The sequence below is a fragment of the Megalops cyprinoides genome, chromosome 8 (assembly GCF_013368585.1).
Source record: "Megalops cyprinoides isolate fMegCyp1 chromosome 8, fMegCyp1.pri, whole genome shotgun sequence".
Taxonomy (NCBI): Eukaryota; Metazoa; Chordata; class Actinopteri; order Elopiformes; family Megalopidae; genus Megalops; species Megalops cyprinoides.
In genome coordinates this window covers 8,370,629-8,392,562 of record NC_050590.1, presented here as the reverse complement: position 1 = coordinate 8,392,562, position 21,934 = coordinate 8,370,629, and the positions used below count along the sequence as shown (strand labels likewise).

General features: G+C 43.6%; 1 protein-coding gene across 3 annotated transcripts; it reads left to right on the top strand.

The window, feature by feature from the left end:
- The first annotated feature begins 608 nt into the window (after positions 1 to 608).
- Positions 609 to 21,934, top strand: LOC118781905 (death-associated protein kinase 2-like). Of its 3 annotated transcripts, XM_036535048.1 has the most exons (12): positions 609 to 705; positions 1,675 to 1,945; positions 12,062 to 12,283; positions 13,278 to 13,416; positions 15,676 to 15,805; positions 16,055 to 16,103; positions 16,204 to 16,230; positions 16,341 to 16,493; positions 16,943 to 16,988; positions 20,545 to 20,634; positions 20,728 to 20,808; positions 21,449 to 21,934. In XM_036535048.1, the coding sequence occupies exons 2-12, from the start codon at positions 1,869 to 1,871 to the stop codon at positions 21,524 to 21,526; spliced, it is 1,092 nt and encodes a 363-aa protein (XP_036390941.1). In that variant the 5' UTR covers positions 609 to 705; positions 1,675 to 1,868; the 3' UTR covers positions 21,527 to 21,934. The 3 variants fall into 3 exon arrangements, with proteins under 3 accessions (XP_036390941.1, XP_036390938.1, XP_036390937.1); XM_036535045.1 differs by lacking the exons at positions 20,545 to 20,634; positions 20,728 to 20,808; positions 21,449 to 21,934 and adding an exon at positions 18,088 to 18,807 and having other exon boundaries at positions 1,792 to 1,945; XM_036535044.1 differs by lacking the exons at positions 20,545 to 20,634; positions 20,728 to 20,808; positions 21,449 to 21,934 and adding an exon at positions 18,088 to 18,807.

Here is a 21,934-nt window from a genome sequence, read left to right as displayed (position 1 = left end):
GTGGGCACTGACCTTCACCAACCCCAGAATTAAATGATGGCTATAGGCCAATTATAGCTGCCAGAGATCCTTTTGCTCATTAGACCCCTGTGCATTTTAACTGTTTTTTTTTTTTTTTGGCCATGTCGAGTTTGTAAAGTATAAATACTCTGTTATTTGACTTAAGAACCATTAATGGTCTGTGTACACATTCTTTTAAAAATAACAAACAGAAATAACCAGATATGAAATTTAAACTACTAATCATTGTTTAGTGCCAGCACATAAATCTGTTTATTTTCTCCAGAACGTTTTGAGTAATACTGTAGGAAGAAACTGTGGGCCTTGGTCCTTAACTTTGAGCAATGAATGTATGTTATAGGCTTTTTAGCTCGCTTTGACAACATCTTTTAAATTACAACCAAAATCAATATGATTATAAAGAATAAAAAATATATACGTTTGTCAAAATATCCTTAAACTTAAGGACAAAACACCAGAGCGGTTGGATCTTACGCCTGTTGTGCGTATTGACCTAAAAGGACTACACCCTTGAATAGACAACAGGTGGCGTCTGTTTGAGACACGCGCGCGCAAGTGAGTCTACCGCTAGGAACGCGCACCGGCGCTGGACGAGTGAGACTGAGTAGTTAGGACTGCCACAGACACTTTTCTACACGAGGACAATGAAGTGGTAAAAGAAGCCCTGGCACACATTTTGATACGGTGAGGATTATGAACTTAACTTTTTTAGATTTCCCTTCCATAAACACTCGTAGTTTACATACTTACTTTCACATATACATACACACGCATTCGACTTGAATATTATTTGTGCAAAGCACGATTGTGTTGGTTCAGTTAAATTAATTGTGCGGTTTTGCATCGTTCACGTTATTGTGTGACACATGTAAATAAGAAACGCTGACATGTCAATTATTTAACTGTTATATGTTCGCCTTGAAACTGTCTTTAATACGTCGCGGTCTTTAGTGCCGCAGTATCATTTACCGGGCATTAACGCATGTCCTCATGTACTAATACAGTAGCCTACTCATTAATATCATCCATTTAGTTGTATATCACTGGCATTTACTTTGTTTGTGAAAGACCATAACGTTTTATTTGCGTTCAAAGACAGGGAAATCGCTCGCAACTTCTTGCAAACATCAGACCGCACTAACCGGCTGGACACATGGGGACCTCGTCCCGCTCGTTGATTCTTGAAGTATAGTTGCGGTGTTAAGTGTTTTATTAGCGTGTTCGGCAAAACGTGTAATCTCTAGTTCAGTAAAGCAAATCATGGCCTGATCATTATCGAGGTTACATGATTGTTAATCACAAAAAAAACTGTTTTCCACGAATAAGCATGTAGAATTTCATAAAGTAACGGTAACTCAAAACCAAAAGTCATTTTAAAACAAAATGTTTATTCTGTATAAGGCAATGCTAAGTAAGTTATGCAGTGATGACTGTTTTCGTCTTTACCCCTGCCTTGCTTTCTTAAAAACTTGGTGATTGTATTCCCTAAATATAGTTTGCTGTGCTTGAACATGACACACCAAGTGCATCCCTGTTTATCACCATAGTCTGACATCACACCCTCAGCAAAGCAGGGTCTTGAAGTGTTTCTGCATGACCTCAGGCTACAAAGAGAGCTATCAGAGCCCCACCTCATCTCTTGTTTTCTTATAGAATGCGGAGCAGCCTGCTGAAACTTGTGAGGAGAAAAAGCGTCCGTCTCTGTAGTCCTGGGACCGCAGCCGGGGGGGATAGATCACAGAGGTTTTCCCATCTGTTCTCACACGGCAGGGGCAGTGTATGATGGGAAGAGAGAGAGCCAGATCACGGTAATTGTGTCAGACGCCTACAGGAAATAACCGACATCGATGAGGACGACAGGCATGGCTGTGTTCAAGCAACAAAAAGTGGAGGACTTCTATGAAATTGGCGAGGAGCTGGGAAGGTGAGTGTCAGGTTGTTTAGGGAGTAGATGTAAATTCAGTGTTACTGCTGATGAAGGGTCTCAAGTCTCCTGTCTCCAGTGGTGTAAAAATGCACCACGTGTGACTTTTTTGACAGATAAAGCTGGTTTAGGGTAGAGATCACTACATTTAGGCTGTTATCTTGCATACTGAATTGTTAAGACTGAGGGTCCTTCTCAATCTGCTTCAGGGAACAGCAATGTACATAAAGAGAGCCAGTTAAGGACAGGGATGATGGTTTAGTGAGTGAATGTTTGCAGTCACAATGAAGAATGAATTAAGAGCACAGTGTATGGGCACAGAGAATCCACATATGCTTAAACACAGGAATTCGATCAGCACCAAGCATGACCCGACGCTGCCGTTTGGGTTCCTTCAAAAATTATTTCACAATCCAGCTCTCTTATGCCACAGTTGCTTTTCCAGTTCTTTGGTGGTCCACAATGTGCCTACAAAGACGTTAGCTGAGTACTTCTCAGCTGTACGCCCCTACATACTCTCTTTTTGGGGGCTCAGAAGTTTCAGCTGCTGAGCTATAACCACGTGACACTCCTTCCTATCCCATAATTCAAAACCTACAAACTTCAGCTTTTGATGAAAGAGGATATATTTCTCTGAGGGCAGTTATAAAGCCAAAATGTGAATGAAAGTCATATTCATGGCCCAGTATTTTTCCTTTATTCATTAGTATATTTCTCCTGTTTGATGCTGTGACATTCTTTGAGGGGTCATCCTCCACAGAGTTTCCACTCATCCTACCATCCCTTTGGCGGTTCATCTTTATAAATGAATTAATCTTTTCTGGTTTGAGTAAACAATTTAGGGCTCTGTTTTCACACAGTCTTTTCAGTGGACAAATTACAAATGTCTGTGTGTCCAATATTTGCGCTTCAGAGGGGAGTTTCTTGGCTAGGAATATTGGTTTATGAGTCATCTTGTGTTTTCTCTTACAAATCAAACTCCGCTAAAGTGCCCCCTTGGGCAAGCCCAGCTCTCATGAAGATGCCAAAGGTCAGATTGAGAAGAAATGTGGATAGGAAATATGATTTCACTGTGAGGAAGTTATAAACCTGGTCTGAAAGAAAGCGAGAAAGTGAATTGACTGATGTGGTGGCAATGGGAAAGTGTGTTATGGTTGATTTCCAAATGATCCATTTGGAAATGTTACAAGTCAAAACCTGTGCCATGTCCTTCCTGCCAGACTAACATACAAGGGCCTGTTCTTGATCCATCACTCATATTCAATTTGAGTGATGCACCTGCCATTCATTCAGAGAAAGATTATCTGTTCCACAGCTGTGTACAGTCAAACTAAGGCTTATATAGCTTATGGAGTGTTTGCAAGATTGTTGGTTCAGCAGTCGTTCTGGGTCGGCTGATTCATGTCCGTTTTTGTAGAGTTATTCATGACAGCCAACCCTCAATATGCCCCATAATCAAAAAGAATTGTAATGAATGCTCACTTCCTTATTGGACAGGCAGCTGAGAAATGATCAAGGTTAACCCATCTGCTGTATCGTCAGTAAATGTGTGGGCATTCCTTACTGACCCACTCCTCTCTAGCTGTGGCTCCATTCTTAAGTGCTGAGATGCACAATGGAAACAGTCAAAGACATTTCACAGTAGACAGAGTGAAAGGGAAACACCCCAGCCCATGATAACAAGGAAGTCAGTGACACGAACCCTGTCACTTCACAAGTGGCACATGCTCATCAGAGAGTGAGAGAGATAAAGAAGCTGGCGCTAATGAAAGAAAAAAAAAAGAAACATCCCTGTCCTTATGAGGGAGAGTTCCCTCTCAGTCAGGGAAGAGCTTTTCTATGACCGTAGGGGGGTCTGGAGGTGGGGGGGTATCTGTCACCCCAACTCATATGAGTGACTGACATTGATCGCGGCCTGCAGATCAAGGCTGTGGGCTGTGTGGTCCTTTTGCTCTTGCACAATCATTCCCTTGGGCAGCAGCAAGCAGGAGGCAGTGCTCTAAGCTGGGATGTCAGGAATGCCTTTGATTTGTAATAGCTCTCTGCTTAGAGTTATAGAACCACTCAAAGTGAAGGTCATCTTCTAAGTAGGGTGGATGATTGGGACAGAACCTGATAAGTCACACAACTCCCATTTATTAACTAAGGCATTCGAATACTGCATTGTAGGTTCTTTTGAAATGCTAAACAGGTCAGATAATGCCATTTCTTTTTTTTTCTGGTGCAAATTATAATGAACTCTGTTGATAAATAGATGTTCAAACAACCTCCATGCCATGGAAAATAGGGTAAACTTTTGGCGATTCTACATCCGCCTCTGAATTGATCATATTGATCAGGTATTAGCTGAGCCGTTGTGCTGTCTGGCAGATGCTGTGGCGTTCCTGGTCTTGAGCTATGAGGAATTGTTACTTACTGAACAGAGGAAATTGATTTGGAAATAGATTTCCTACATAGAGGGAGGCTGTCAGTGAACTCCAAAAGACAGAAAAAAAATGTATTAATTCGTGACAGGAATGGCTGAAAGAAAGGAATGGGGAGATTGACTTTGCAAAAAGTAAAGAGCAAAGTAAACCATGTCAGTTTATGCAACTGTTATCATTGCATTGAAACAATATGGGACGGCTCATGCAAATGAAATTCATCAACGCTGTTGCAACAGTTCTGTATTAATGTGGAATGCTTGTTCTGTAAAAGTGGCTTTCTAGACAAACGTTGACAGTTAGGGCTGTGAAACATACTGCCCGCACCAAACAGATATTGTGCATCTACACAGTTCTCACATAGGGCCTGCAGGCCTCGACAGCTTAGATATCCATCTGAGTAGTCATCACGAAGTTAGCCACATCCTATAAGCACCCACACAAGTGAACAGCTGCTTGTCAGAGTGTAAGCGCAGACTTGCCTGTGCGAAAGCACTGTGATGGCTACACAGGCCAAAGGTGCACCACCTGCATGCTCTGTGTGTATGTGACACTGCTAGTTAATGTGCATACCTTAATCTCATTAGATAAATGTGGTGACAGACCCAGCAGAGTTATGGCCCAGCTTGGTCCGACTGAGGTGCTTGAGAAAAGCATGTCTCTGCTTTTCTGTTTTTTTTTTTTTCATGCGGCTCTTCGGTTTCACATGCTGCGTCTACTGGAGGGTACAAGGCCGGTTATTTATCTCCATCCCTTCTATCTGATCATACCCCGCAGACATAATTAGGTATTTTTTGCAAATGTACTTCGACACACCACCACCGAGTTGAGAATGGGAACTGAAATAATGTCTGCATGATGCAATTTTAAAGAATTAAGGAAGTTTGGGTTGCATGTGAAGAGGCCACTGTAGTTGGACATTTATTTTACAAATGATGCTGGGTTCCCCACCCCCAATGTCAATATTTGTGTGGACATGTCATCGGGCTCTTTTTATATATGAATGTTTTGTTAAATTCCAAATAAAAATATATTTTCACAAAAAATATGCTGGGCTCTGAGTAACCCCCTACATAAGCAAGGTCAGAGCTGTCTAGTGCAGTTTGATTTACACCGCAGTGAGGTATAATGTTAGCTCTGTGGAAGAAGTCAAATGGTAAAGCGTGTGGCAGGAGGCAATGAGCCCACATTTGCAGAAGCAGATGCAGAATGGCAGCTGTGGCAGATCTCTGAAAGAGGAAATGATTGAGAAGCTTCCAGTACGTTCTTTACAGTGTCACTCACATACAGTACTGAATTTTTTTTTTTTATTATCCTTCTGCCCTGCCAAGCTGTAGCTTGTAGTTCGAATTAATTTAAAACGCCACAAGATTAAAGGTAATCCATGCTACTCTCGCGTGACACAGAATGTGTAGGTGCCTGGGATTGCTGGCCGGTTGAAATGTCAGACTGGTGCCCACTGATCCCACCGGTGCGAAGGCCTATGACATACTTATCTGGGGATTTTGTCGGCTTGTTTGATGTATTTATAGCAGAGCATACGCGCCGTGCAGCCATCGGCAAACACTGCAGCTCTGTGCAGATATTGACTTCTATTGTGTTGTTTTGGGTGCAAAAGTTCCAGACGCAGTGCATCTCTTGGTGCACACCAGGACACTGCTCATCTGTGGGCAGGTGTTTGCTTCCAGTTGAGACACCCTCAAAGCCCTGCCTCCCTCACCCGTTGGTACTTCCGTGTGAATTCCACATCGGTAATTTCATGCGAGTATCAATGTGGAAAAAAGAAGTACAGTCGATTTCAGGACTTCAGGAAGATGAAAGTGCATTTCACTGCTGATCTCCCATTTAGATCAACATGTGGCACATGAAATGGGTCCCCCGTGCACGGAGGACTTTGTCCCGGAGACACGGGGATGTGCTGTTGCGGTTTTATCAAGCATGGGCCCCGGCCTCGTGTTTCTGGAGTGGATCGCGGACTCCCGACTGTTGTGGAGATGCCGTTTGTCCCAGCGCTGTGGCCACCCTGCGGCTCGGGTAATGACCCTCAGCTGTTGTCAGCGGAAACTCTGCCAAGGCTGTGGACTGTCAGACCCACAGACAGCTGAGGGGAGCAATGGAGGAACATGGTGCCCTGATCATATACAGAATGCAGACAACAAAAACCGACGCCTGCATTCCGCACGACATCTGGCTCCGCGAAGCCACAGTAACGCCTGTGCAAACCTGACCTCCGATTCGGTGTTAGCTCCAGCCCTTCCTCAACACAGATGTTTGGTTTTGCGTGGTTTAGATTAGTTCTTTGTCTTCTCTTTATGAACTCAATTGAACTGATGAAATAAATAACTTGTTATTTTGAGAAAAAAAAAAAAACGTACAGCGCAATGATCTCATTGTGCTCCCTGCCTTTACCTCAGAAATGTAAAAAATTTGAACCTAGGACGTGGTGTACTTAAAACCTGGTCTCTCTGGGATTCTGTGGGTCAGCTGAAAGCAGCAATCACACAAGCAATCCATTCAGACCCCATCTGACTCACATGTTGCTCTCCCAAGGCTTGGGTTTTCTGTGGATTTTCATCTGGGACATCCCAAAGAGCCAGTCAGTGGTGTTTTCAGGGGCACAATGTCCCACTGAAATGGTAGGTGGAACAAACACATCAAGCAGAAGCAGCAGCTGTCAGTCATTCAGGTCTGTATACACTCGTGCATTCACTGCAGGGTTGCGTTCTCTATATGTTTGGGCTCTGTGAAGGTTAGTGTTCTGTGCAGGATAGTGTTTTCTAGGATATTGGGGAGGGCAGGCATCTGGTCCAGCAAATCCGTCCACTCCAGATTGTTTTGTCTTCCTGAGAGTCACTTATCTCTCTGCTTCAAGCTGCAGGACAGAGTTAAACCAGATCTTCCCCTGGGTTGATGCCTCTAATTGCCAGATGGAGGCTTGTGCATTTCTAAACTCTAGTAACTGCCATTGCAAACTTCAGTTCATGTAGTCATAAACAACTGCCATATATGTTTAGACAGAATGTGTTGTACGTCCACTTCTTCGGAATTGAGTTCAGAGCTGCAACGTAATGCTTCTCTTATGTTTTTGTCTCGTTTTGAAAATGGGATGTGGAGCTTGATGGTTTCACTTCGAAGATGTTATCCACAAAGCCTATATTTAAATGGAAAACAGCACACATGGTTTCTGCTGGAGATGAGGCGAGCTCAGAAGGCCTGCATAAAGGACAGCAAACTTAATCTCTCTCAGCTGTGAAAGAAATAGTATTGAAAACAATAACTGGAGGATTCCCGATAGAGTAGTCTTAAACGGGTCCTTAGAGGGGTTTCCTTGACATGAACAAATGCTGAGGCCCCTGATTGCCCCAGAATGTAGTTGTGCACCCCCCTGGGGTAGAGAGAGAGAGTGAAGGAATCCGCTGGTGTGTCTGACACTTCCATGGGACAGACTGAATCCAGCCGCCCCCTAACCCCCTCCCGCACCCTAGTTAAACCCCGGGGACCCGACAGGTGGAAGAAGCAGCCAGACAGAGGCTAATATTAGCCCTGTGATAGTCCAGATAGCACAGGACCAATACGGCCTGCCCCGGCGGACAAGCCATGGAATTTTCTCTCCCCTGTGGGAGTGCTTGTGGAACACAGAAAAAAAAAACCCTCCATCCTCTCTTATGTCCTCTGTAGCTTAGCTATGTCTAGTGGTCTAGTGAATATCAGAGTACTGCTGCTGTTCAATGTGTAAACTTTGAACCGAAAGTGTTTTTTTTTTTTTTTTTTTAAAGAGCACCTCGTCATGTGTGTCTACCTTTCTACTGCATGAATTCATTATGACGATGCTACTTTTTCTACTTTCCTGTATAAGGCATAAATTCAACTTGATATCACTGTGTGTTACCGCATGCTTTAATTGTGTACTTAGGTATGACAAGGTGCGGGTTGTGTGTGTGGGGTTTTGTGGTCTTAAGAGAGTGGACATGACATGTTTATGTATATATATATATATATATATATATATATATATATATATATATATATATATATATATATGTGTGTGTGTGTGTGTGTGTGTGTGTGTGTATGCCTTTCAGTGTGAGTTCATAGGTCATTGTCTTTAACTTTAAATGGTAAATATGCATGTGCGTGTGTGTGCATGAGTGCTGACAGACTTAGCCATCTCTAAATACAGAACCGTAAATGCAAGCCGTGTGTTATATTTCAGGCCAGCATTTCTTGAGTGTTTGGAGACTGCCCCTATCACTATATTTATGAAAGGTTTTGTCACATCTCTGTTATCAGAGAAATGTGCTTCAAAGCACCAAGACTCATATGGGTTGCTCCAAGCCTTCTCCATTTTCACCAAAATGCATTGCTGCAATGCAATAAATGACATTTATGATGGTTCTATGTAATTAAAAAAAAATCTGGAAAAAGTGTGGTTGGATGTGTTGAGCATTAAAAGATAGATTTGTTGATGCCTGTGTGCTTCACATGGCAGACAAAACACTTTCCCAGGGTGTCATTTTAAATTACTTATTGATGTGAAAATCATTCCAAAATCCTTTTGGATAACCATGGCTATAATTTCAACGATAAAATAAAAATTTGTATCAGGAAAAACCCTTGGCGACTTTTATGATGAGATTTGCCTCTTTGCCACTGAAGTGTCAGCCCTGTTGCCAGCCCTTGGCTTAGGGGCTGTTAATGAGCTTGTGATTAACTACTGAAAGGATAATGAACCCCTGAATATCACCCTCCGCTGCAGAGCCCAGTATGGCAAAGCACCGTTCAAGTCAACTGGCGAGCATTCTTCACATACCCGGTTAAAGACAGCTTCTATCTTTAGGGGCTCCGTATATCTAATCAGGAGCTGCTCACTATGAGGAGGTGGTATGTAAGTTTACTCACCAACAGTATGTACCCATGGACAGGGTAACAGAAGAGGGGGTGCAACCACCATAATCCTCAGTCTGTCTCTGCCCACTATACTCCTTTGCACCCTCCACCTCTCTGGCATTGTGAGGTAAGCGATGATGTAACACACTTTCAGTGCCGTTGCTCCCCATTCTCACTGGTCAGAGGAGGCAGTGGTCAGTGTGAGCTTGATATGGGGTGTGTGAGACAAACCTCAAAAGTAGCTGGTGCTGGTAGGGAGACTATCCCAGCACTTTTATTACCTCCCTCGAAGGGAGCTTGAATAAGCACAACCAAAATAGCATCACTCGCTCATATGCTGCATTTAGATTAAGCGACGGAGGGAAGGTGCTGAGTAGCCTCTCGGCTTCTTTCTTGGTCTAGGTCTTACAAAATGGCTGATTCACCATTGTGAATTGAAGAGCACACGTGTCTGCTTGACAAGGGCAGCGAAAACATCACGTTCAGAGCAGTTCTGGCAGTAAGTCTGAAGAGGGAGATGTTATATCTGAGGGTCAAGAATACTGGCGCACAATGTGTTCATATATCTGAGTCCAGTAAGCGTGCCCACGTTGTGCGAAATGCAGCTAAGTGAAACAGCCCTCCGTTTTTTAAATAATCCAGCAGATCGCTGGCCTGAAATGCTTAATTGAACTGGCTAAACACTGAAGCTGATCCTTCGCAAGCCGAGAAAAATGAAAACAGTGAAATGTAATCCTTGTGCTCAGAGCGAAAATATCTTCCCGTGGGCGTCTATATGTAAGGTTCGGGAATACTGCCAAGAACTGCATGCGGAGGATCAAGATCACCGATCTTTGACACCATTGTCACTGTAGCTGGAAGTGAGCTGAGCTTTCTACCTCTTTTTGGCATGCATACACACAGCTGTGAACGTGATACCCATCCTCTGCCTCTAACCCACAGTTCTTGCACGGCAGCTGAGGGCTCTGCCTGTGAAACCCAGTCACAGATGACATTATTATCGGTGGACTGATAAGAGTGCCAGTGTATTGTTCATGGTTTTATCCACGTGCTCTGGCTGTACCTGATAAAAATAATGTGTTAAAGGGTTCAATTAAGCAGAAGGTATGCCAGTGAAATATAAGCAATACATCATCATGTATGTGTGAAATGTTTTACATATGTTGGAGAATATATGAATTATTTCTGCTTTTAGGTATGCAATTTTATTAATAAAATTAATACACATCTTGATTGCAGGCCAAAACTGACCAGGGTTGAAACCTGGCTGCATGATGAAAATGACCAGGAGGTCACAGTGGAACAGTTTGACTTCATCCTGCCAAGGATAGGTGTATAGCAAGGATGGCCAGGGACCCCTTGACTTGCCAGGCACCTGCAAGTCGCTTGGATGATGTCAGCAGAGTTGTACCTATCTTCAGATTAGCAGCCATGTTACTGTAATGGACCGTGGAACTTGTAGTGCGAAAAACTGCTTGCGTGATCCAAAAAAATTGCCTTCACCTCACCATGTGGTCCTACATGAGTGTAGAGGCTCCTGTGGTGAAACAAGTCTAACATATTACAAGTAGCAGTTGCAAAAACATTTCCAGAAAAATGGGTGGGGGGGGGGGGGGGGGGGGGTCAAAAAACTGAATTTGTGTTTCAGACATGTTTTCAAAAAAAAAAAAATTAATAAATTGCTTAAAACATGGTGTGTCCCCAAGCCAGTAAACCAACGGTCATTAAGAGCTATGAGAGGGTGGCCCCAGACTGTGGCATCCTGTTCTTTTCCTAAAGTGCGTGGCATGCTGTGATGTCAGAGAGCAGCGACCTGGTCTTCCTGTGAGGGTGTGACCAACAACGAGGCACTGGGGTCGTTGCACAGTGTCCTGACCTTGCAGGCCCTCAGGCATTATTGTGCAGAGGCCGGTTCCACCCAGAACAGCCCCATCCTCTGGCTCCAGAGATCCAGCACAGCTGACTTCATCATTTATTTAGCAGCTGAATGGTTTAAGTACTGATATAATAGGACAGCTTTCTTTTTTTCCCGCCTGCCCTGTTTTCTTTAAACTATTCCCAATGCCTCTTACCCCCCCAGTTGCCATAGTGACTGCTGTTCCAAAATGTAATTGGATGTCCCGCTCATATATCAACCTACAGGACAGATATTGGGACCTCTTGGGTTGTCAGTACATTAGTCCTGTTCTTTCACTTGCCTGCAGCTGTGCTTTGTCAGACAAACTGTTCTCACATGTTTAGAGAAGTTGCCTGTCAGCGGTGTGGTCAGCGCAGACATTGCGATGGCAGCCTTCTGTTCTCCTTGGTCTTTTAGGAAATGCCATTCAACTATTTTAGCAGAGGTATCGTAGCAATGGAAAGCTAGCAGGAGACCTCTGCTTCCCTTAAGTAGGCAATTACGTTTACGATGCGTTTTGCTGTGTGCTTGTCATCAGTGTGGGGGACATTTAAATGTCAATCATTTCACCTTAAGCCAGTTTGAAAATTACCACAAAGTAGTAAAATGTAAAGTTGGACAGTACTTTTTATAAAAGAATTTGGATGGTGTTTTCCAGAGTAGACTGTACAGGTGTCTTTAAAGTGCAAAGAGATTGACTGTGACTAGTCCAGGGCACTGTAGGGCTGTTTAGAATGTGGAGTGCTGTTTTTTGGGTTATGTACCTCTCCGAATGCCAGAATATTCTCTCCCAAGGCTTTGCTTATGGGGTGTGTTGTGGCTGGGATGTGACTGTGTGTTCCTCAATCACACATCCCTTTGTGCTTTGTGCACCCCCACCCCCCTCCCCCCCATCGCCGCGGGCTGCAGCGGGCAGTTTGCCATCGTGAAGCGTTGCCGGGAGAAGAGCACGGGGCTGGAGTACGCCGCCAAGTTCATCAAGAAGCGGCAGAGCCGGGCGAGCCGGCGCGGGGTGCAGCGGGAAGAGATTGAGCGGGAGGTCAACATCCTGCAGCAGATCCAGCACCCCAACATCGTCACGCTGCACGACGTCTACGAGAACCGCACCGACGTGGTTCTGATCCTTGAGCTGTGAGTGACCGTCGTCATCATCCACCATCATCCACCAATCACACGCCCCCCCCCGTTTGCGCTCATTCAAATCGGCTCATTTCCATGTATACAGATTAAGTCATGTAAAAATAATGGATTATGAATGAAAAGCAATGGCTTATAAATACAGGTTGTGATTGTACAGGCATAAAGAAGGGATAGATTTAAAGAGCCTCACCTTTGAGTTGATCAGCATAGGGAAATTGGCAAATGTAGCTTCCTCAATTCTGCCTCATCAGTGTATTTATTTGTGTAGGTGCCCATGCAAACTAGAGAAGTTATCAGACAATAGGCTTCACAGCATGTAGTCATACTAGCTGACACTACCCCTCTCTCTTAAAAAATGTGGATTGCTGTCAGGCCAATCAGCTGCTGACTTTCTTCTATGGCTAGTGTATATGGGGCCTGTGTGTTTAAGTTTGAATGTGCAGTAGTCCCTGAAGCAACATTCACTGTGTGTCTCAGCCACAAGAGAAAGTGATCTAAACTGTTTCTCTGTTCGGAGTCAGTAGCCATGAGCAAAGGCCCTCTCTGCATGTTTGATCAAGTGGCAAGGGGCATGAAGGCCCAATTAAGGCTAATTGCACGCCCCAGTTCTGTCAGCACACCCAGTGAATTGCGGTTCCTATCAGCAGCTTCAGAATGCTTAGGTAGAGCTGTAATGGACTGTTTCAGGGAGAGTCATTCCTCTGGTCATTAAATTATGCACTTGCCTCCGGTCTGAGTGGTGAGAACAGAATGTTGTGCCTTGGATTCTGTACAGCGCAATTATCAAAAAAGAGGATGTGACTTTAAAAATTTTTTTTCTTTCTTTCTTTCTGAGTTGAGTGGTTTGAATGTCAGAGACAGGTCTGATGACACATTTTCTTCATGTGGAAGTAGCTTAGTAAGTGTCCTGTGTGGGTGAGATGGCTGTGTGCTGGAGCAATATTTGTCCCCACAGGGTGTGCTCAGGTGATTGTCTGTGTTGCAGGGTGTCTGGAGGCGAGCTCTTCGACTTCCTCGCCCAGAAGGAGTCCCTGAGCGAGGAGGAGGCGACACAGTTCATAAAGCAGATCCTTGAGGGCGTACATTACCTCCACTCCAGGAAGATCGCACACTTCGATCTGAAGGTGCTCCGGCTTTGTTTGTGTTTGTTTTACTTGTCTCTGTCTTTGTTTTCCTGCTTTAGCGGTCTTTGTCAGGGAGGGGCGACTGCTTTGGTCCCTCCACCACAGTTTTTGCTCTCTTTGTGTTGAGCTAGGCCTGTGGTGAGAGAGAGGAGAGGAACAGGCAAAGTTGCCGTGGTAACAAATGATTGCTGTAACCTGAGGACTGTGCATTTGAACTGTTTGCTACGGTGCATTTCATGGGGGGAATACAGTCAAGCCACAGTGATTTCTGCAGCCCAGTACAATTTCTTCAGTACAGTTTCTTCCATGGAACTGAAGTAGCTGTGGAAGATACTAGTATAGGTATTTATTATGTGCCATTAAACAGAGGTAGCATCCAGATGAAAACTGCTCTCTCTTTCTTTGCCCTCTCCTGTGAGGAACAGAGACATTTGCTCAGTTTCCTGAGCTGATCCAGCATGCTTTTTGCAGAGGCCTTGGTTTGCTCTGCAGGGTAGGTCTTGCGTAAGAGTGGAGCGCAGAGCACTGGTGAGGAGGGCACATGGGCTCAGAGCGGCGCTACGTCAGATGAAGGGAGTCCACCGCAGCAACGGGCGCAGTCCTGGTGATGACAGAGGGTCCTGCTCAGGGGGCCAGGGGAGGAAGACCTTTAGGGGTGTGGCCGTGGTGTAGGGGTGGGGGGCCGATGTGTGTGCGCATGTGCGAGGAAGTCTGTTTTGCAGCTCAGCGCCTGGGTCAGGAGCACTTTGTCACTCTGACAGCTTTCGGTTTCTCGCTCAGGGGCCAGGTGCTAGCTCAGGTTTGTGTTGAAGGCGTCACCGCCGGTCCACAGGAAATGGGAGAGGAAGGCAGAGCCCACACCAATGGCTCCCCTGCTTAAATAACAAGAACATTGACCTGGGCCTGGCTGGTCTTGGCTGAACTGGACATTGCAAGCCTGTTCAGACTATGGCAGTGGGGAGCAGTCTTCCCTCTGTAAAGTGCATCACTGTATGTTCAGATTACAGATTAACTACTTTTATCTACTATACTGTCCACACTTAAGGAAATTTCCTGACTAGTGTCTCTGTTGGGTCAAAGGTCATGGTCACAGATGGGTGTCTACACTTGTCCTGTGGTATCAGATGGTGTTGTTAGTTAATGTCCCACCGAAGTCAAAATACTTTGAAAATGTTTTTGGAGGTGGAGGCAAATGACTGAGCTATGGATAAACCTAATTTTTTCTCAACCCTATCTTTTTGAGATGTTTTCTTTTGGGAAGGGGCTGTGCTTTTTAAGAAGATCACTGTTTAAACATTAGTTGTTTGCGTTCAGATGTGCTTTTCTTCTCTGTGCTTGCTGGCCTGGACCCAGACTGGCATACACAAGCCACAACAGACCTGCCAGATTCCTATCTCCACACCAGAATGATGTCACCTTTGGCACTCTCTGATCATGCTTTGTCTCTGTTTGAAGGTGTTTTTGCCTGTAAGTTGATGAGTGCAACCAGGCAGCCACAAATCCCAGTTTAGTGCAACAATGAGGTGTGAATCATGGCACATTAGAATATACATAAGAAGTTAAATGATAAGGACAGGCCAGTCAGGCCATCTGTGCTTGACATCTGCCAACAGCCTAGTATGTAACTGACTTTTTCAAGCCTGGTCTTAAGAGTCTCTAGTAGGAATCCTTGTAAACTGTTCCATTGCACTGGTACTTGGAATCAGTCTTATGAATTGAGCTGCCTATTACTCTGTGTCATTCAGCAAGAGCAAGAGAGTTTCAATATGAGTTGATTTCTGAGGGTAAGAAAGCAATTTCCTCCAAGAGATCCTTGGAGCATTGTGTTCATTTCTATAAAATTGTTTGAGGTGGGAGGTTGTTTATTGAATTGCTGGTTATGTCTTTAAGGGGTCTGGGGCACTGAGAGGAGGGTTTGTTGACTCTGATGTGAAATTTCATGAGATCTGTCTGCAGTTTTCAATACCTGTCCATCGTTCCTTTTCACATATTTTGCTGGAGAAAGTTGCTGGAGTCATTTGAAAGTCCTTGGTCTTGAAGTGTGATATAAGAACCACAATATGTTGCTGTGTGGATAGTACTGTTTTATATTCTTTGAGAATCAGGCTAAGGGTTAATTTTACTATTGAACCAGAGATTTGTGTATAACAGTTATAACAGTTACAGGTTAACGCGTGAAGATTTGCATGGTTGCACAATATGTGATTTGTGATTCTTCAATCAGTAATTTGTTTGCTTTATCTGTGTGTTTGTTTGCAGCCAGAGAACATAATGCTACTGGATAAGAATTTTCCTCTGCCCCGCATCAAGCTGATAGATTTTGGTTTGGCTCACAAAATTGAGGATGGGGCCGAGTTCAAAAACATTTTCGGAACTCCTGAATTTGTCGGTAAGTTTGTTTGAATAAAGCACACACTAGTAAGTTTGTCTGCTGAGCTAAAAATAATGGCTGGAGGTACTATGACATTTATAAGCGTTTGTTTGTATTGTGCGATGTACTGTAAAAAGGACAGAATGGTTCCTCGCAAAACAGACTGATTTTTGCATGCACCGATGATAAGAAAAATGATAATGCCTGGGTGTTGCTGACAGCATTTCAACGAGACTGCAGGGATGCTCCAATTTTCTCTGCTTTCAGCTCCAGAGATCGTAAACTATGAACCACTGGGACTGGAGGCGGATATGTGGTAAGACCACATCATTCACTGTTTGCATGTTTTATGCTGTGCATTAAAAACACTGAAAACATTAATACGCTTCATCCTCCTTTCTCGTCCTCTTCCCTAGGAGCATAGGAGTCATCACCTATATCCTGTAAGTTAAAACGGGGAACACTGTCAACCCTCTGGGTCTCTAAATGGGAAGTGCTATTATGCATGCTCTTATCTGTCTAATGTTAGCTCCCGGTGTCTGGCTTTTTCCAGATTGAGTGGCGCTTCGCCTTTCCTTGGCGAGTCTAAACAGGAGACGCTTGGGAACATCTCGGCCATGAACTATGAGTTCGATGAGGAATTCTTCAGTCGCACCAGCGAGTTGGCCAAGAGCTTCATCAGACAGCTGCTGGAGAAAGATAAAAGGTGAGAAGTCATGGTCACAGAGGAGACCATGTGACAAGGGGCTTTTTTTAGAGAAAGAGATTCCAGATGAAAAAAAAAACTGCTTAGTGGAATCTTGGAGCACTTAGCCTTTCACATGAAGAGGCGCATAGAATCTAAGGCATTTTAATGGTATAGCCTATTTGAGGAATGGGCTTTCTAGAAACATTTTTTTCTACTGTGTGTTCTTTTTCCTGGAGGTCTCTGGCTGAGATATGGGGTGTTGGATGTCAGGTGTGCCAGTGTGCACTAAGCAGAAAGAGGGCAAAATCTGACCAGGTGTTTCTTCAGATTACTCTCCTTGGGCTTTCACTGTAAAGCCAGACAAAACTTGTTGTTTAGTCTGCAACACAATGTCAGATCTCTCTGTTCCATGCTGAGGACAGCTATGCTGAGTTGAGCATTGAAGTGATGAAGTGTTTGCATTACAGGAAGCGACTAACCATTGAGGATGCTCTCAACCATCCCTGGATTAAGGTAACTGTGATGTTGTATTTTAGTTTAAAAAGCACTTACTGCAAATCACTTTTAATTTGAACTCATATAAACAACCTGTTTAGGTGAATTAGTAGAAGACACAATGAGTCATCCTTTCACTGCTCTTAAATGTGCATTTAACAGCCTATTTGTACACTGTGTTGTTGGGCACTGATGTTGATGTCAGATTTGCACGAGCCACTCACCTACCCCCCGGTGCATTGTGGGAAATCTTTAAGGGTTGTGCACAAACACTAAAGGTACTAAATCCAGCTTGTGCAATTCACATCTTGCCAGTGAGGTTTTGTGATTGAGCAAGAGGATAGTATGTGACTGTGAAAGTCCTATACTGTACTTATGGCAGTGTGGCATTACGTTAGGCAGTGTAAAACTGAGAATTGTCTTTCTACTATAGAGTTAGTGGCTTTTAGTTTTAATTCCATTGAGTGGATGTCAGAGTGTCAGCATAAGGTTTGCCATTATTTTTGGTCGAGTATTATGTCAGTGCACCTCTTGCACCAATTGCAATTCAGTTTAAGAAGTCCTGTTCATTTCTTATACAACATATGGAAAGTTGCCTGCCAGCAGGAAATGCCTTGCCTTTTTCCACCATGAAATTTTGGCATGATTTCACAGGAAGATCCCAAAGAAGCCATTTCTAAACAGGAAATAGGAGATTTGCACAGGACTAACCTTTTGACTAGCATGCACCTAAAGAAAAGATTCATCACTGGACAGCTTCAAAACATCCTGCTGCCTTTGGAGCAGTTTTTTTAAAAAATAAAACCTGGAGCTGATGCTATTGCGTATTCCGCACCGATCGACTGGCATGTGTTTGGATGCTTGTTTTAACTGGGAAACCCTATCACATTTGGAACGCAGCATGAGCCAAATGGAAAGAAAGAAGAAAAAAATTACCGCATGGAGTGCGGAGTGCATTTTTTTTCATTACCTCTAATATCACATGCCATGTCTGTGGTCTGGACTAACCCCTGCCATACCGTCCCAGTTCTGGCTGCTGTGTCTGTACGCATGCCCATGTTGCACGTCCCTCTGGCGCGAGCTCTTCCTGAGTAATCCTCCGTTCTTGTGTCCAAAGTCCAACGAGCACAAGGAGGAAACCAAAGCCCCCGAAACTGGGAAGAAAGCAGAGCGCCGTCAGCTGAAGACCAAACGGCTGAAGGAGTACACCATAAAATCCCACTCCAGCATGCCGCCCAACAACACCTACGCCAACTTCGAGCGCTTTGCCCAGGTGGTAGAGGACATCGCCCTCATGGAGACCTGCTTCGGCAACATCACCGGGGTGCACACTTCCCTCCAGGATGACATAGACGCTCTGGTGTCCATCTACAACGAGAAGGAGTCCTGGTACAAAGAGGAGAGCGAGAGCGTGAGGCACGAGCTGTCGCAGATCCGCTACGAGTTCCGCAAGGTGGAGGCCATGAAGAAGCACCTGCTGGATGACATGAGGGCGGTGGACGCCAGCCTGACCAGCGTCAGCACCCGCTACCTGGAGAGGAAGTCTCACCTGGATGCCCTGAGACAGGAGCTCTCATCCGAGCTCAAGTGGGTCCAGGATGTTGTTAGCTCCTTCAAGGTTGACGTCGGCAACGGGGGTTTCTCCAACAACAACTTCTCAACCGTCTTCAACAACGATGTCAACGAGGCATTGAAGGAGCTCCTCAACCGATCCTGTGGTGGAGAACTGCTCTCGGGAATCAATCTGGAGATCACAGATTCCAGCCAGCAGAGATAAATTCAGGATAAGGGAAATGGAATAAGAATTAGGCTATAGGTTTGCATCACTGTGTCTGTATGGTACACCCCTTTTGTTGTGATATTAGCATTCAATTAAAGTCATTTGACTTCCCAATTTATATTAAACTGTAACCCTTGGTTAAATATATGTGTTACTGTAGATGAAAACTGAACTCAAAGATGATGTGTGGTGCTATTTTTCACGAATGATACTATTATGGAAAGACAATTTATTGAGATAATCTTTAAGTATTATTATGACGTACATATAAACTCAATTCATATCTAAAATAATCCAACAAATGAACAGTTTGTTAATTAATTTTGTATTTTCAAAATGTATTTTGTTTGATTTTTTCAGTCCCAGTCATAAAAAATTGTGTTCTTTCACCTGAACACATTTTGTATAAGTCCTGGGAGACAGTGTTTTTTTGTTTTTTGAGGGGATGCATGTGATGAAACAAAGTTTGTAAAGCACTTGTTTCAGAAGCACTCTGTAAAAGTAAACTAAAATTACGGCTTTTCAGTAGCGGCGGAGGAGGCTATTATTATACTGAAGCACTTTGGGAAAATAAAATGGCTGTACCGGGTGCTTCTTTTTTAAAACAGTATTTTTATTCAAAACAGCTAAAGCAAATTTTTTTCAATTCACTTTATTAAAGGAGAACAGTTGCAACTGTTGTTCAAAATGTCAGTATACTATACTGGAATGTATTGTACTTCCATTCCAAGGTCTTTTTCAATAAATCTCTGTTGCTCATACAATATGTGGAAAAAATTAGGTACAAAACTTGAGGGCTATGTAAAACTATGACATTGTTTTTGATGTTTAAGATGTGGCTGACCTAGACTTTATTGTCCATAGTACCTTCATTCATTCATTTCTGTAAGGTGTTGTGGTGGCTTTAAATGTTTTGCATATATTTAATGGTTTTTATGAATTAATTGCACATCAATGACATATTTTTCTGTGTGCCTTAGACATGCAACACAATTAGAGTTGTATGAATTCATACAAAAATTAATTTGTGTGAATGAATATTCATTACTTTTATACTGGTCTCTTTCGTCATTATTCTGTGTATTATATGTGTATGATACAGTCACCTTTATTGTGAATGCCTGAAAGATGATTTTGTAAGACAATTCAAAAAGTAATACAGAGGGTACTTTTGATTTTTGCCTTTGGAGTTTTTACTGCACAGTAAGTCATGACATAAAACATTGCTGAAAATAACATAAAACCTAAATGGTATAAGATCAGTAAATCTTTTTTTACTTTAATGTTTTTTTATTTCAAACAAAGAAAGGTCACTAATTTTAATCTACTTGTGTTATAAAATACACTTTGATTTAATATATGTGTCTCTGTTCTTTGCTCTGCTTGTGGCGTCATTTTTGAAGTTTGATTTGTCAGAAAAAAACACCAGCTTAAATAAATATTATACTATTGTCATGTTTTCAATAATAGCCATCCACTACACAATCCAATTACAGTACACTAAACAGGAATTCAGAGTGAGATCCCAGAGAGAAATCAGTGTATGGAGAGGAAAGAGAAAAAACACAGCTTTTCAACCAAACCCACAGGGCACACTGTACCTTTACTCAGGAGCAGATTTCTGTCACCTAAACTTGTGATGTGTGCTCTACCTATAAGCTGCTCCTTGCAATGTTCAACATTTCTCATATGTATAAAAAACTGTTCTTTCATTGGCTTTTTCACTCATATAAACTGTAAATGTCCACATGGTCATTTGCTTGCAACGAGCTGAGATCTGTGTTTTTCTTGTAGCCTGCAAACCCCAGGCAAGCCTTGGTCCGACGGCAGTCTGTCATCAATCTGGAGAACTTCAAGAGGCAGTACGCCCGACGGAGATGGAAGGTACAATAACAGGGCTGTTGGAGTTTTTGTTGTGAGGGACACATATGACACGTCTGATATCTTAACTGACTCCTCTCCTCTCACTTCCTGTAGCTGTCCTTCAGAATTGTAGCCCTCTGCAATCACCTGACACGAATGATGAAGAAAGGCCAGCCCAAACCCGAGGATGAGCTGGTAAGTAACCGCACTTCCTGAAACCCAACATTAGGAGGCACTCTCTGTTTACTGAACACTACTCACTGTCACTTAGCTTCACCCAGCTCCTCATATCAGCAGATCAGCTAATTTGATAAAAACTCAAAAGTCATGGGTTGCTGGAGCATAATCCTGTTATCGTCCGGTCGAGAGTTCATGCCTTTTCATGCTCTGTATGCCTCAGAATCCCTTAAGCAGACAAGACCAGTCTGTGCTTCACATAAAATGGAAGCCTAGACATCTGCCCATTTCACTAACTTGTATATGAACATGGGTAATGACAGGGAGCACTGCATGTTTCAAGGCTTGGCACCCCTGTTGCCCCTGTTACCTTGGGAGGTTTGCTGTGGTTGCAGTATAATTTTATTCAATCTTTTGCATCAAAGCAAATTGCCCCACTTCCTCTTCAAAGCAAACAGAGGGTTGTTGTACATACAGAATTTATCAGAGATTTTAAAGACAAGAAGCCAGCTGAAGTTCTATCTGAAGCAGTGCGTGTGTGTGTGTGTGTGTGGGAACATGATCTACGATGACTAACACAGGGCTGAGACCACTACCTTTGTCAGTGGAAAGTTTGACACCTGTACAGGGTGCCATAACCCCTGTGTCCTCCTTCCAGAGGGACTGTGCGAGTGACCAGGAGGAGGACCCTGTGAAGAAGAGGCCCAGGACTAGAAAGAGAAGCAGCACCTCCTGAGGACCTCCTCTGAGCCTGACCGCAGACGTCATGACATCATGTTAGAATGAGAAAAACAAACAACCTGCGTATGATGAACAGAGGAGACGAGCTGCCGCTGTAGTGAAGTGTTTCACACATTCCGGAGCACAGGTTTCTGAGAACGAGCAAAAAACGACAGCTCCAGTGGTCCTTTCCTCTGTCCACTCCCTTGTCATGTTTACCAAAAAACAAAAGGGTCTTTGAAATCCATGTTGTGGTCTGAAAAAAAAAGCCTTCATGGGTAATAATTATTACTTAGATCCTAGCCATGACATCGGCTGATGATGACCAGGAGACCACAGCGATGGAACAAATTGCCTTAATTCCGGTGGGGACAGAGTTGTGCGTTTCGGACGAGTTCCCTCATCTCACCATTCCCAGGCACCT

What these genes read in the sequence shown, in the direction of transcription:
- LOC118781905 (XM_036535045.1), top strand. Translation starts at nt 1,869, where the DNA reads ATGAGGACGACAGGCATGGCTGTGTTCAAGCAACAAAAAGTGGAGGAC. An exon ending in ATTGGCGAGGAGCTGGGAAG is followed by an intron (nt 1,946 to 12,061) that starts GTGAGTGTCAGG and finishes CGCGGGCTGCAG; the next exon opens with CGGGCAGTTTGCCATCGTGA. An exon ending in GGAGTCATCACCTATATCCT is followed by an intron (nt 16,231 to 16,340) that starts GTAAGTTAAAAC and finishes GGCTTTTTCCAG; the next exon opens with ATTGAGTGGCGCTTCGCCTT.